At 45.9% G+C, this 12,121-nt stretch overlaps 1 protein-coding gene across 1 annotated transcript; it reads left to right on the top strand.

The window, feature by feature from the left end:
- Nucleotides 1–854: 854 nt before the first annotated feature.
- LOC142571101 (uncharacterized) lies at nt 855–11,543 on the top strand. Its single transcript, XM_075679392.1, has 4 exons — nt 855–943; nt 2,160–2,324; nt 4,162–4,287; nt 11,306–11,543. Exons 2-4 carry the CDS (start codon nt 2,232–2,234, stop codon nt 11,492–11,494), a joined length of 408 nt encoding a protein of 135 aa, XP_075535507.1. The 5' UTR covers nt 855–943; nt 2,160–2,231; the 3' UTR covers nt 11,495–11,543.
- Nucleotides 11,544–12,121: the final 578 nt, after the last annotated feature.

Here is a 12,121-nt window from a genome sequence, read left to right as displayed (position 1 = left end):
CACATATGTGAACACCGTATGGCTGTCATTATGTCTCTTAAGATGTAGGACGTCGAAGAATGTGGTCTGTTTTAATCATACATTGTGAACTGCAAAGCATAGAGTGCTAATTGGTGGTTCGTTTTTTGACAGCCAATGACTATTGCAAGTGTACGTATGCGGTCGTTATCTTACAGTGGTTCTTTTCACATTTTGCCCTTAATAAATGGCACATAAACATACCTGGCAACCTGCGAAAAAAAAAAACGTGTAAAAAGATTCGGCAGAACCTATCTCACAATGAGTTTCGACGGTAATACGTCTAGCATTGAATCAAGATGGTGACCGTCGAAACGAGTTATGTATGAGGCGTGTAATGCAACGCGATGCCTCTTTCCCGTTTTCCGAAGAACCCTCGGTGCCACGCGCCGCCGCCCCGAAGCCTGCGCGCGGCCTCCGAAACCCATGGCGCATCGGTGCGCGCGAACGCTAAGAAACGCCTCACGCGGCAGCCGAGCCCCTCTTTCGCGTTTCTCTCTGGACACGCTGCGCCATCTAGTGCAACTTACGAGAAGTACACGCGTCACCTGCGAGACGAGACGCGTGACGCGCTAGTGCCTGCGAACGCTGAGAATTGTTCCATCACTTGCCGCATGCTCAGTGGGAGACACTGAGTGACTCAAGTTGGCGAGAGGTACATTGCAGAACGGCACATAACCCAGTGCACTCATGGCGCAGCTTGCTCAATCATTGATGTGAAGTGCGTTCATTTACAGTGGCGCATTCGTACAATGAAGCATTATTAAAAGGCTTTCTAACTTCTTTTTAATTTGGCGGGCATGGCTTTCGCGACGACAGTAAGCCGTCGATGACCTTCGTGTACCGAGTGTCGGGGATCAGCCGTACATTTACGCACCTGTACTTCGACAACTTCTATTCAACGAAACTGAACGAGAGGAACTTGGTGAGTTCGATTTACTGTTCACATTTCTGTGGCCTTTTGAAGCGACTCGACGCTGCAATCCTAGTCATCCTTGAGATTCTTAGAGAAGAAAAAAAATAACTTTATTCAATTAGTGAAAGGGGCATAGGGGGTTAGTAGCCTCATTTTCGGGGCTCCAAGTCTAGGGCTGCAGTGGATTCTACCGCCAGGATTAAGCGAAATTGTCCCAACGATGCATGGGCGTGCCTGGCCGGGGTGTAGCGACTAGCCACCATCCTTGTACCACATCTCATGGGCATGCCAAAATAGCCCACCAAGTTTAAATACCCACTTATCTAGGTATAATCTAACACACTGGAGCAATGGGAGGCACAACTCGCCAGCTCGGATTCCTAGAGATTATCAGAACAGCGCGAGGCAGCCACACTCAAGAACCTAATATAGGGTACCATCGTGAATTCTTTCTCCCATTGTACTCCTCGGCCGTTTCTCTAACGAAAGCATGAACTTTACGTTGCTCACACAAATATAGGCAAGTCTGAAATAAGTAGCACTTTAAGCATACCTTTTATTTCACCAGCGTTTGTAAACACACCCGTGATTAAACAATATTTGGGATAGTATGGAACATCATAGATTCATCTACTGTATGGCAGTTCTTGTATTGTCAATCGTGTTGGCACGCGTTGCGTTTGCGAAATGGGCACTTAAGCAACAAAACTACGCCTTCTCCTTGCACGTAGGATTGGTTTCATTATGTTTGGCGTGCAAGCTTACTCGAGTTAAACATAGATAGGCCAGTTCCCTTGCCGATGAAAAAACTGAGGGTTCACTTCATCTCAAGAGCGTCTAATATTGGAAGCTCTTGAGATGAAGAAGCGTGGTGATGCTTGTTTTAGTGAATCCTCACTTTCTCTATCGACAAAGGAACTGGCCTATCTTGGGAGCGGCGCTTAGAAGCTGTTCCGTAACATGTCTTCGTTGTGCGATGCAGAAGACGGCACTGTTTTTTTCTTGTTGTTTGGTTCTTGGCAGCAGCTATTTATTGCTGTGTCAAGAAATATAAAGCTCAATTGTTAGTGCGCCTACGTGGTTATCCTGTGTCGCCTTGCTTCCTCCGTTGATTTATTTGGCGCTTTCGTTGTAATCATTTAGCCTTAGACGTAAAGCGTCGCCCGTTATTATTACGAGATATTTTATGTATAATTTATTTAGGAATGGTTGCATTTTTCTGTAGAGCTCAATCATCGACGATGACTTGGCCCATCCTTTGAGCACATACAGTGGTAACAAATCGATAGCGATTTCAATGACGCTGAGGGGAAAGCGGTGCCCAGAGAACACATTGGTTCACTTTGAGACGCACGGAGCCTGCGTTGAATTCGACTTGGATATGCTGGTGGTAAGTGTGGGAAAATATACTTTACTCCATTCCATTCAACGTGGCTGTCTCAGCAACCTGTTGCCGGCTGAAAGATTTTATGTATGAGCATGAGATTACCTTGAAGCTTTGTACGTGTACGCAGCGCCAGACCTGCATGGTGGTCGGTCCTATTTCTCGTACATACACCTGGCTTGATTTCCGTGAGCTTTACCGCGTGCTAAGGTTGCGTTCACGGGCAACGTTCTTAAAACCCAGCATGCAGTTTTTTCCCAGGCAATTATTTTGTTTATTAATAGTTATCTAATAATCCATCATATTGGTCGTGAAGGAGAAACACGTTTTCCTCTTGTCCTTTAGTCAGATGAAGTTTTAAGCATTCTTGTTGCAGCAAACTGCAATTGTCCTTCTCCAAAGACCAAATTTACTTGGTGCGCTTCGCAAAGTCTCATTAAATATGAAATGATCAGGAGCATCTTGAGCTATAGGCGGGCTTTAATTAGGCACACTAAGCATTACTTCTTGGGACGCACAACGCAGATTCTCAAAATGAGCGTCGCCTATTTTTCTTTTACATAAATTTATTAGTGGTTTCAGAGTTTAGGGCAGACTGAGTTAAAATTTTGACGCCTGCCACTTGCTCTAAGCTTCAAAAGCATGGCACTATGTTGCTAAATTTAGCTGCAAATATTTCTTGTGTGTTATTGATGACAGAATCTGTCATGCGCAGTTCCGCACAAGTGGTTATTTCCTTGCTTGAACTGCTTCGAGCCTCCAACAACTGCGCTCAAACCAGTTGTGCGGCAGGGCCATTTCATCGCTCGTTCTCGGACATGCTGCCTCTGTAAATTACGTCTGACAACACAAAGTGGACGTAATTTTGCGTCTGTTACATTTGCAGCACCATTACAACACCGCTGCTCAACGACCTATCGAATATTATGCGTTTTTCATAGTCAATGTCCGAATTCTTACCGCAGCCTTCAATGTTGATTTTTTTCTTTGGCCCCGTCAACGCTTCAGCGTGTATTTTCGGGAAACTTGTATCCCGCCTTACCTAATGTCACGCGATGATGGTGTAAACACTGAGGCTAGCGAAAGAAACCGCAAAAGTCCGTGCGATGCCACTTACCGCGTTCTTTCCATCCACCCTGGCAAAGTAGTACTGCTGTAGACCACGATTCGTAAGGCCGCTTTATCTGAAATACTTCAGCTTTCGTGCATCAGCCCCGACAGAGGTTTAAAGGAAACATTCTCGATGAACTACTGTGTTACACCAGTTGATTCAATCTCCAACCGTCACTGCTAAGATTATCATTAAGGAGAGCCAGTCACGACCGCGCTAAGACGCAGCGGTTACGTTTGAACAAGGTAGTGAGACAGCAAACAGACACGTAGTACTTCTGAAGTGGGTGAGAACTCGCTCATACAGCATGGCTGTCTTTAGTATATCAGTGGTCAGATTGACATACGTCTGTGAAGGATTTTTTTTATCGAGAGCCATGTGGGTACATTCTTGTCTACACCACAAACAAAGTCCTTTCTATTTAGTTGAATATTACAACTATCAGTTTGCCGAAGTAGAATGTCACAAGACAGCAAATCCGCATGTTTGTCCTTTTAATTGCAACCTGTTCAATATAAAGACGAGATTACGTTATTTTTTTTTTCATCAATTTCATGTTTGTGTGGTTGGAAATGGGGGATCGCAAGTGTTGCTCGTATCTGCCGCGTTGGGGAAGCAGTATTGACACTTTTAGATCACCGGGTTACATACGCAAACCATTGTTCTTTGGACTTACGGGACAAAGTGGAAAACAACCCTGTTTTCATTCTGAAGACATGTTTTATGTTGCAGCTTTGCACAGTGCCCCCAGGATACATTCAGTGTCTACAGTACTCAATAATGACAAGACATTACGACACTGGAGACGAGGTCTCAGAGGACGTCTTCTTCGAAGTGGAATCTACTTTCACTGCTAAGGTCCGTATGACTCATATACATTCTTAGATGTACAAGAGCGCCGTTAGCGTAAAACCGTCAAGGGACACAGAAACGATCTTTGAGATTGTGTGCGAGCGCACTGATTTGGTAGTGTAAGCACTTGCGAAGGGCCCAACTATAGCGTTCGGCATTAATCGCGCAATTTATTGCAACGTTTTAAATACAAGCATTGCCTGAGATCGCAGCAGCGCGACAGTTTTCCCGCACCTGCCAAATGTATAAAGGACTGCACAAAGGACACCACGCATGGGATATCAAGGGCATGGATGTTATTCTTGCGAGCAATCTGGTTCGCTTCCCAAGCGATGTCATCTGGAATACTCCAATAATGCCGCTCCACTAAGCTCGTTCTTAAAATTATTTGTACGCGTTATAATTTGCGTACCTGTCAACATAAAAACGCAGACGCAATAAACATAGGCATGCCTTGCAACCAATGGCGTGCGTTCTGTTTGAGAAAGCGGGTCGCGCGCTGTACCTGCTGTTTGTAAGTGCGCATTTGCGTGCGCATGCCCGACGAAGGGAGTGAAATGAAAAGTTGCTTACGAAAACGAGCGCTCTATTTGGCAGACTTGCAAAACTGCACATAGTAAGAGCAAGGGAGTGGGTAGTGCATGTTTCAAAGGTTAACAAAAGTGCGGTGGGGGCGGCTGCCGATGGGACAAGGGTTGCACCGATGCACCGATGCCTTCTCCCAGCAGCAGAAACATTATTGGCACCAGCACTGAGCTATGCATCCTCAACGGTGCTAGTAAGCCGGCACTCTGCACTTTTGTGCAGAAGGTGCGCGCAGTGAGTAGAAAGCAGTGACTGCTGACAGTAGAAGACAGGAGTGGCACATGTAAACTTTGAGCGCGCAGTCACCACAGTGACCGTGGAAACTGCGTCGAAAAGGGCACGGGAGCGCATATCACCCAAGTCAACCAAAACAAGACAACACGGCTACCAACCCGGGGGGCGAGATAAGCGCTGGCTGCGCAGAATGAAGTTGAGGAGGAATGCCGTCGCTTCAGTAAAGCGTAATGTTCCACCACTTGTAGCTCTGTAAATACGGCGAGCGCAATATCCCATGTGATATACTGTCTGTGTCTATGCAGCACTCTTAGGTGTGACAAAAATTGTATTAGGGACCATTTTATGGTAATCTTGTGGTTGCCACGTACCGGTAGATAGAAAAACGGCTTTCTCTAGGTGTACGGTATGGTGGTTTTGCTTGCCCCTTATGTGCCACAGAGAAAATTACCCATCCGTTAATTTACCTGTTTAATTTTTGAAACTTCACGCGGAACACCCCAGCCAATTCCCAGACGAGAGTCAATGTAAGAGAATAGCTTTAATAAAGAAAACAACACTGTCCCGAATAGGAAAAAGGAAACAAACGCAAAATATAGAGCACGACGCGAGAGTGAAAAGGACACGCGCATACTTTCAGCTAAGGTTTACTGAACAGACGCGATGCTAAATACAAGCACATGCAACGAGCAGCGTCCCTGTACTCTAAACACCGTCTACCTGTCTTTATTTATAATACGCTAGTGTGCAAGGGTAATATAGAGGCAAACTGAAAGCGACGCTTGCTGTATACATGCCCTGCATAATGCTTCACGCCATCTAGGGTAAGCCACCGTGACAAAAAGCTCTTAAACATTCTAAGATAAGAAAAGCTTTTGCTATGGCGTACAGCTATGACCAAAACGCCCGTTCTGATTGCTAAAATATTTAAGTAAGTGCGAACAGCCTGCTTACTTGGTTGAGGCCATAAAATGCTGTATGCAGCATAAAATGACTAAAGGTGATGTCGCTTCTCGCGAGAAATTACAATAGAAAGTTTAATTTACCCCTCTCTCCTCTCTTTTCGGCTTCCGCCTCCAAACACACATCTGTGTTTCTATACAAATTAACCTCTTGGGATCGCTGCAGACTAGCGAGGTCGCGTTTAGTCCCTTTCGGATTGAAGCCGCATCGCGATGATGGACGAAGTAGTCAAGCACCTGCAGCACTGCGAGCAACAACTTTGTTAACAACATTGTTAACTGATCTAGCACAGCGCTTACAGCTGATCAGGTGAAACTTTTTTTGAGGAGGCTTGACATTTTGCTATCGTCAGGTGAACTCGTACTCTTCCAGGACCTCGATAACTTCGCGCGTAATCTGCGCCTCTGGGAATACGTGCACGACCACGAAAGAATTCTAGCTGAGCAAACACTGATTGGCTCAAACAAATCATAGTGTCCAAGTGAACGGAGGGATAATAACCCTGTTATATGTATATTAGCAGTTCAAGAATATCAAATCTAAGCGTACGCGAACAGTGTACCGATTCCGGTTTCGGTTCCCGTTCATTGGTACGGTTGCAATGAAGCGGTTGGATGCGGCGAGAAAGTTTGAGAATTGTTTACTAAAGCCTAAGCATGCTTTGCGACCAGACGCGCATAAGCTAGGAAAAGCAACTAAACAACGCTAAGCAGAAACGAAGCCAATGCCGATCCAAACAATGCTTATAGGCATTAGTAGACAATTCTCAATTTCCGTAGCTTTTTCTCCTATGGGACAATGGTGAAGAAAGCCTCCTTCCTTTCATATCGGAGCTCAACGCGCTCTACCCATCGATCAACTTCACCCATAATATTTCTAAACTAGTACCCACTTCTTGGACGTCACGGTTTTACTGGAAGGCTAGCACCTGACTAAAGACCATTACAGAAAATCACCAGACAGGTGACAATATCTACATTTTGAAAGCAGCCACCAATGACTGTGTAAAACGGCCATCCCATACTCTGAAATTTACAGCCACCACAGAAATATTTTCCGCATCCAGGAAGTTTATAAGCACGCCCAACATCTAAAGCACTCCCTGTCGCAACAAAATTATTGCGAATACATTATTGACGGTGGAGTTTCCTACAATAATTACTAGAGGGAATTGTGACGCCGAAATCGTTGAGCCGCCATGGGAATAATGGGAAGTAGGTGGAATCGTCTGATGTTCGTGCTTCTGGATTCAGACGTTCTTGCGGCTTTCTTTATTACGCTTTACTTGCCTTAGTTGTCGTAAATTTTAGAGCAACCTACATCTTTGCGAATGCACAATTGCTACTAATTGCTACGGTTCAGTTTTTCTAGGTGGCCAAATCGAAACGCCCCAAACGTCTCAAGGCTCTGACTTGCCGCGAAAAATTCAAAATGGCGCTTGACGCCCTTTGTCGAATCATGCGCATCCGCGGCGTAATGGTTTCAATGTCGTACTTTTGGCTAGAGGTCCTTTGCTGGAATCCTGCTGCCGGATATTTTTAAGAATGTTGATTTAATTATTTAGTAGGCAGTATTGTGTTGAAATTGGCGAATCTACAAAGTAGCGAAGTCGCTTGAACCCAGAATGACGAAGTTTAGGCAAATCGATGTGCTACGGATCATTCTCATGCTGGTACAACCGCTCCCACTGCATCTCCCGTAGACACTAACGCCAGCATTCCCTATAGTAATTATTGTATGAAACCCTATGTTATTTATGACGCCATATCACGCGCTCGCAGCGTGAACGGGATGATATAATCCAAGAAAAACAAACGTGTAGCTGACATTTACCCGTAGCTAATGTGCAGCAGCCCAACACCATAGACGCTAAGTAACTACGTTAGGTCATGCTTTCCCTACATTCCATTATAATTCGGCAAAGTGACCAATTACGATCTCTCGTCACACAGCCACCTAGTGTGGGTACCGCAAGAATAAATGCCTGAAGGACCTTGCCAGAGCTAAAATGAACCTCTCTGAAGTTGAGCTAGGATACCATCATTCTGGAAAAGCTTCGTTGAAAGGTGCGCCTACATATGATCCGAACGTGCGGGTCTAAGTTGCAAGCTGCCTTAGATTTCGGATTAGAAATTACCGAAAACCTTTGCTGTGACTCCAGCAACGTAGTGCAAGCGCTACAGTGCAACGTCAGTGGGAAGAATATACTGTACAAACTGACACGCCATTTCGGTTGCGTTTCAAAAACCAGATGTATCACGCCACTTCCATGTTTTTCCGTCATGTTTTTTTTCTTTCGGCTGAGATTGTGAATGGTGTAGGGCACAGGTATACACGTAACGTCACATTCAAGCTGTAACCAATACGGTGCGTGCATGAACATAAAATGCATAAGATTACACGTTGCATAGATGTCAAGAATGACAATTGTACGAATCGCGTTTAGCTTCTTAGTATTTAGGTCACTGCTTCCTGAAGACTTTGATTCACAGCTATTCCAAAGTGTGCGATCAATCTGAATATTAAAAAACATTGGACAGCGCATAATTAAGACCTGGCTTGCGCCAGGTGCCTATATACTTTGTAATGTAATGCCTTCGGAATTGCGCTGCTAAGTCCGAGGGCGCGGGATCAAATCCCAATCGATGGGGGTGAGATGAAAAACGTCCATGTACCGTTCGTTTGATGCATGTTAAAAAACTCCAGGTGGTCAAAATAAAGCCGGAGTCTCCCACTAAGGCATGTCTCCTAATCGCATCGAGGTTTCGGCACGTAAAGGGTCAAAACTTATTTTATTTTATTATATTTATTTATTTATTATGCCTCAAATGTCTCTAAATGGGAGCTTACATGAGGGATGGGCACATATTGAAAAAAAAACGGCCTGTTAGGTTAGGTAGAATAAAGTATGCTCTATCAAATGTCAGCGGTTTATTCATTTTGTGACCACTGGTTCTTGAAAGAGCGGAGAGTAATTTCTGCCAGAGAGAACAGACTGAGAAGCAGGTTTCAAATCTTGAAAGGTGCCCAATCCTGTATTCAACATGGACACAACAAACTGCTACACCACCTTATATCTTGATTTGTGTATTCACCCAAGGAAATATGGCTCTTAATAAAAGAATCTCTAAGTGCCTCTCTCCAGGCCCTATCGCTAACTTCATGCACTTAAAATGTAGATCGCCATATGAAAAGCGACTTACCGGAAAAATTTTTCAGATTGGTTCATTGCTAGAGATACGCACGTACCCAGGAGGGGGGAGGGCCCAAAGAGAGGCCCGCCTACCCCTTCCGAAATTAAGCGGCACATCCCCCCCCTCCCTGCCCACGCCATCACTCCTCACACACATTCCGAAAGCGCCGACGAATCAATCTATTCGGCGCTCAACATTTTGCGGCCGTTTAGAGCGAAAGCTGTGTATAACTAACCTTCCGTAGTTTTTTCGGCGTCCGTCAACAGAAAAAATCATCATGTGGGCCGATTCTGGTGATAGTGCAGAAAGAGTCCAAGCTCCTTGACAATTACCCCCGTGGGCTCGGCAACCTGTAACGCGCCCTTCGGGACCTTAGAGATGGGCCCACGTATGGGGAGTGCTTAACGACAGCTTTACCTTTGCCGCGGGTAGGACCGGCATGGCACTCAGTATTACCGGGCTGGACCCACGTATGGGGAGTGCTTAACGCCTGCTTCAACTCGGCCGCGGATGTGCCCGGTATGTAGCTACTTTTGTGCTGTATTAATGAGGGTGTTTTTCTAAATTTGCGCGGCGGGCGCAGTATGTCTAGAACTGCAGCGTCCTGCGCTCCACGCGGTTGTACGGGACTGGCGGCCATGCATCGTTACGCAACTGCCCAAATAACAGCACGAGTCGGTTTTGCCACTTGGTAGAGCAGTAAACGAGGGATCCAAAAGAACTGTGATTGTTCCTCAAATATATATTTATCTGTAACTCTTCCAGAACAAATTAAAAATCACTACTGGAAATCTTTATTTTACACTTTCGCTTGTTCGCTTGTTCTTGGCAGTGTTCTTGCGCTTCTTTCATGCGCGAGTCCATTTGATGTGATTTCTTGTTTGCCAAGTAAAGGATGGGTGCCTCTCACAGGCGTACCTGTGAGATACGCCGCCTTATTCCAATTTTCTTTTCTTTATGGCGAATGGTGGGCATTATTCACATTTGTGCTTGTAAATGTACCTCCTTCCACCATATTTGCAAAGAAAAGTTACCTTGGGTTGACCCTCCCCGAGAGAGAGAGAGAGAGAGAGAGAGAGAGAAACTTTATTTGGTTCCATCAAGGATTTAGCGTCTCGAGGTCTCGGTCGTCTTGGGCGCCGGCGACTTGGAGCCTCTTCCGGCAAGGGTGGGCCCCTATTCCAGGGCTCCACTGAGCCTAGCTACCTCACTAGCGTGCTGCACTAAGGCCCTTTGGGCCGTGAGCTCGCAGCTGGTAAGCCGACTCTCCCATCGCTCCCCGAAAAAAAATCCTGGGTACGTGCCTGGCTAGAGATAATAGGATAACTTGAAATGTCGCTTTGCTATGTTGCCAGAAGGCGAGCTCTAGTGCCAACGTAGACCAGTCACTCCTTCTTCCTCCACTAAACTTGTCGTAAGCTAGTTTACTTCCCAGCCTTCCACCAAAGCGGTAATGAGGGACGATGTGAGGTTTACATCAACAGCCCCGCCTCTTCTTTCTTTCCTCTCTTGGCTGTGCGGTGTAGCCTAACATGGTGGCCACCTGCGTTCTAGATCGGACAACTTATCGAGGTAACGTGCCACAGTCGGTGGCTTTTGAGGCAGTGATCCTCACGCAGATGCTTTTGTGCGCGTGAATTTTATCTCACATTGTAAATGGTGGCTCCCTCGAGAAAGAAAGGGGACGCGGATTTATGTTTGGAATTTAAGCTGCTTTTGCGCCGTGCTGGACACTTTGCGGATACGATCGCCGTCGTGTGGTCTATGCACCGCGATTGTCAGCTTGCCATGCTTAAACCTTGCGAGGAGCCCGTTAAGGAACCGCACGCCGGAGATGTGACTTCACACATCTTTGAGACTAGAGTAACCAGTCTGTAAGTGGGATGTGGTTTGAAAGTGTACAGTGCCACTGGGTAAGTCTTCTTCACATGATAGAAGGCTACTGCTGGCCGATCGACATGAACCATTGATTGCTGGGATGCCCGTCGTATTAAGCACTGCTGCTTGTTTTAGTGCATTCGTTGAGTTAACGGTTTTTCATTTTTCAGGTGCGCTTCATTCTGCAGCAGCTCAGACGGGCGGGAACGTCGCCTGTAGCATTCATTCTCGAACGTTACGACAACGAAGCACAACAAGCGGTAACCTACTACGACCAGAAGCAAGGTGCTGACGTGCCATGCGCTGCCACGCCATTCGGCTTCACTGCTGGAGTGAAAGCCGAGCTTGCGAATTTGTGATACGGGCACAGCGTACCGCCATCGCGTGGCTTGAAGATAATCTCACTCGAGCGTTTGTTGTTCTTTGATTTATTTATGTTATAGTTGTTTTATATATAATAAATGAGTACGGCGTCACTCTCTGGTGGAGACCATCTGGCGGAAAAGGAGAGGTGCTAAGGAAGCATGGATGCGGTACTTCAAAATTCACTCTAGCGAAAATTCCACGCAGGCTTCGTCTTCGCGCTGTCTGTTTTTTACGTCCTCAGATACCCATGTGGCAAATCGCTTTCTCACAGAAGAAATTGCAAATAAACGTGGCTGCACCACGTGTCTTTAGAAACTCATCAGTCAGTGCTTCGAAAAACTATTACGCTCTGTCATGATACGAAACTTAGTGAAATAGAAAAAGTACAAGAACGAGCGTCACTTCCAACTAAACTTACATTGTTACGTAGTAGTTTGTGCCGCTATGAAAAGACGTTGTGAGGAGGAGAGCAAGTCGATCAGTGGTACCGCTTTGTCCCGTGTTATAGAGCTATGCATTCGTCATATATGCACACACACACACACACACACACACACACACACACACACACACACACACACACACACACACACACACACACACACACGCGCACACACACA

The sequence above is a fragment of the Dermacentor variabilis genome, chromosome 2 (assembly GCF_050947875.1).
Source record: "Dermacentor variabilis isolate Ectoservices chromosome 2, ASM5094787v1, whole genome shotgun sequence".
In the NCBI taxonomy this organism is placed as follows: domain Eukaryota; kingdom Metazoa; phylum Arthropoda; class Arachnida; order Ixodida; family Ixodidae; genus Dermacentor; species Dermacentor variabilis.
This window is presented reverse-complemented; position numbering and strand designations above follow the sequence as displayed.

What these genes read in the sequence shown, in the direction of transcription:
- LOC142571101 (XM_075679392.1), top strand. Translation starts at nt 2,232, where the DNA reads ATGACGCTGAGGGGAAAGCGGTGCCCAGAGAACACATTGGTTCACTTT. An exon ending in TCGACTTGGATATGCTGGTG is followed by an intron (nt 2,325 to 4,161) that starts GTAAGTGTGGGA and finishes TTTATGTTGCAG; the next exon opens with CTTTGCACAGTGCCCCCAGG. An exon ending in AATCTACTTTCACTGCTAAG is followed by an intron (nt 4,288 to 11,305) that starts GTCCGTATGACT and finishes TTCATTTTTCAG; the next exon opens with GTGCGCTTCATTCTGCAGCA.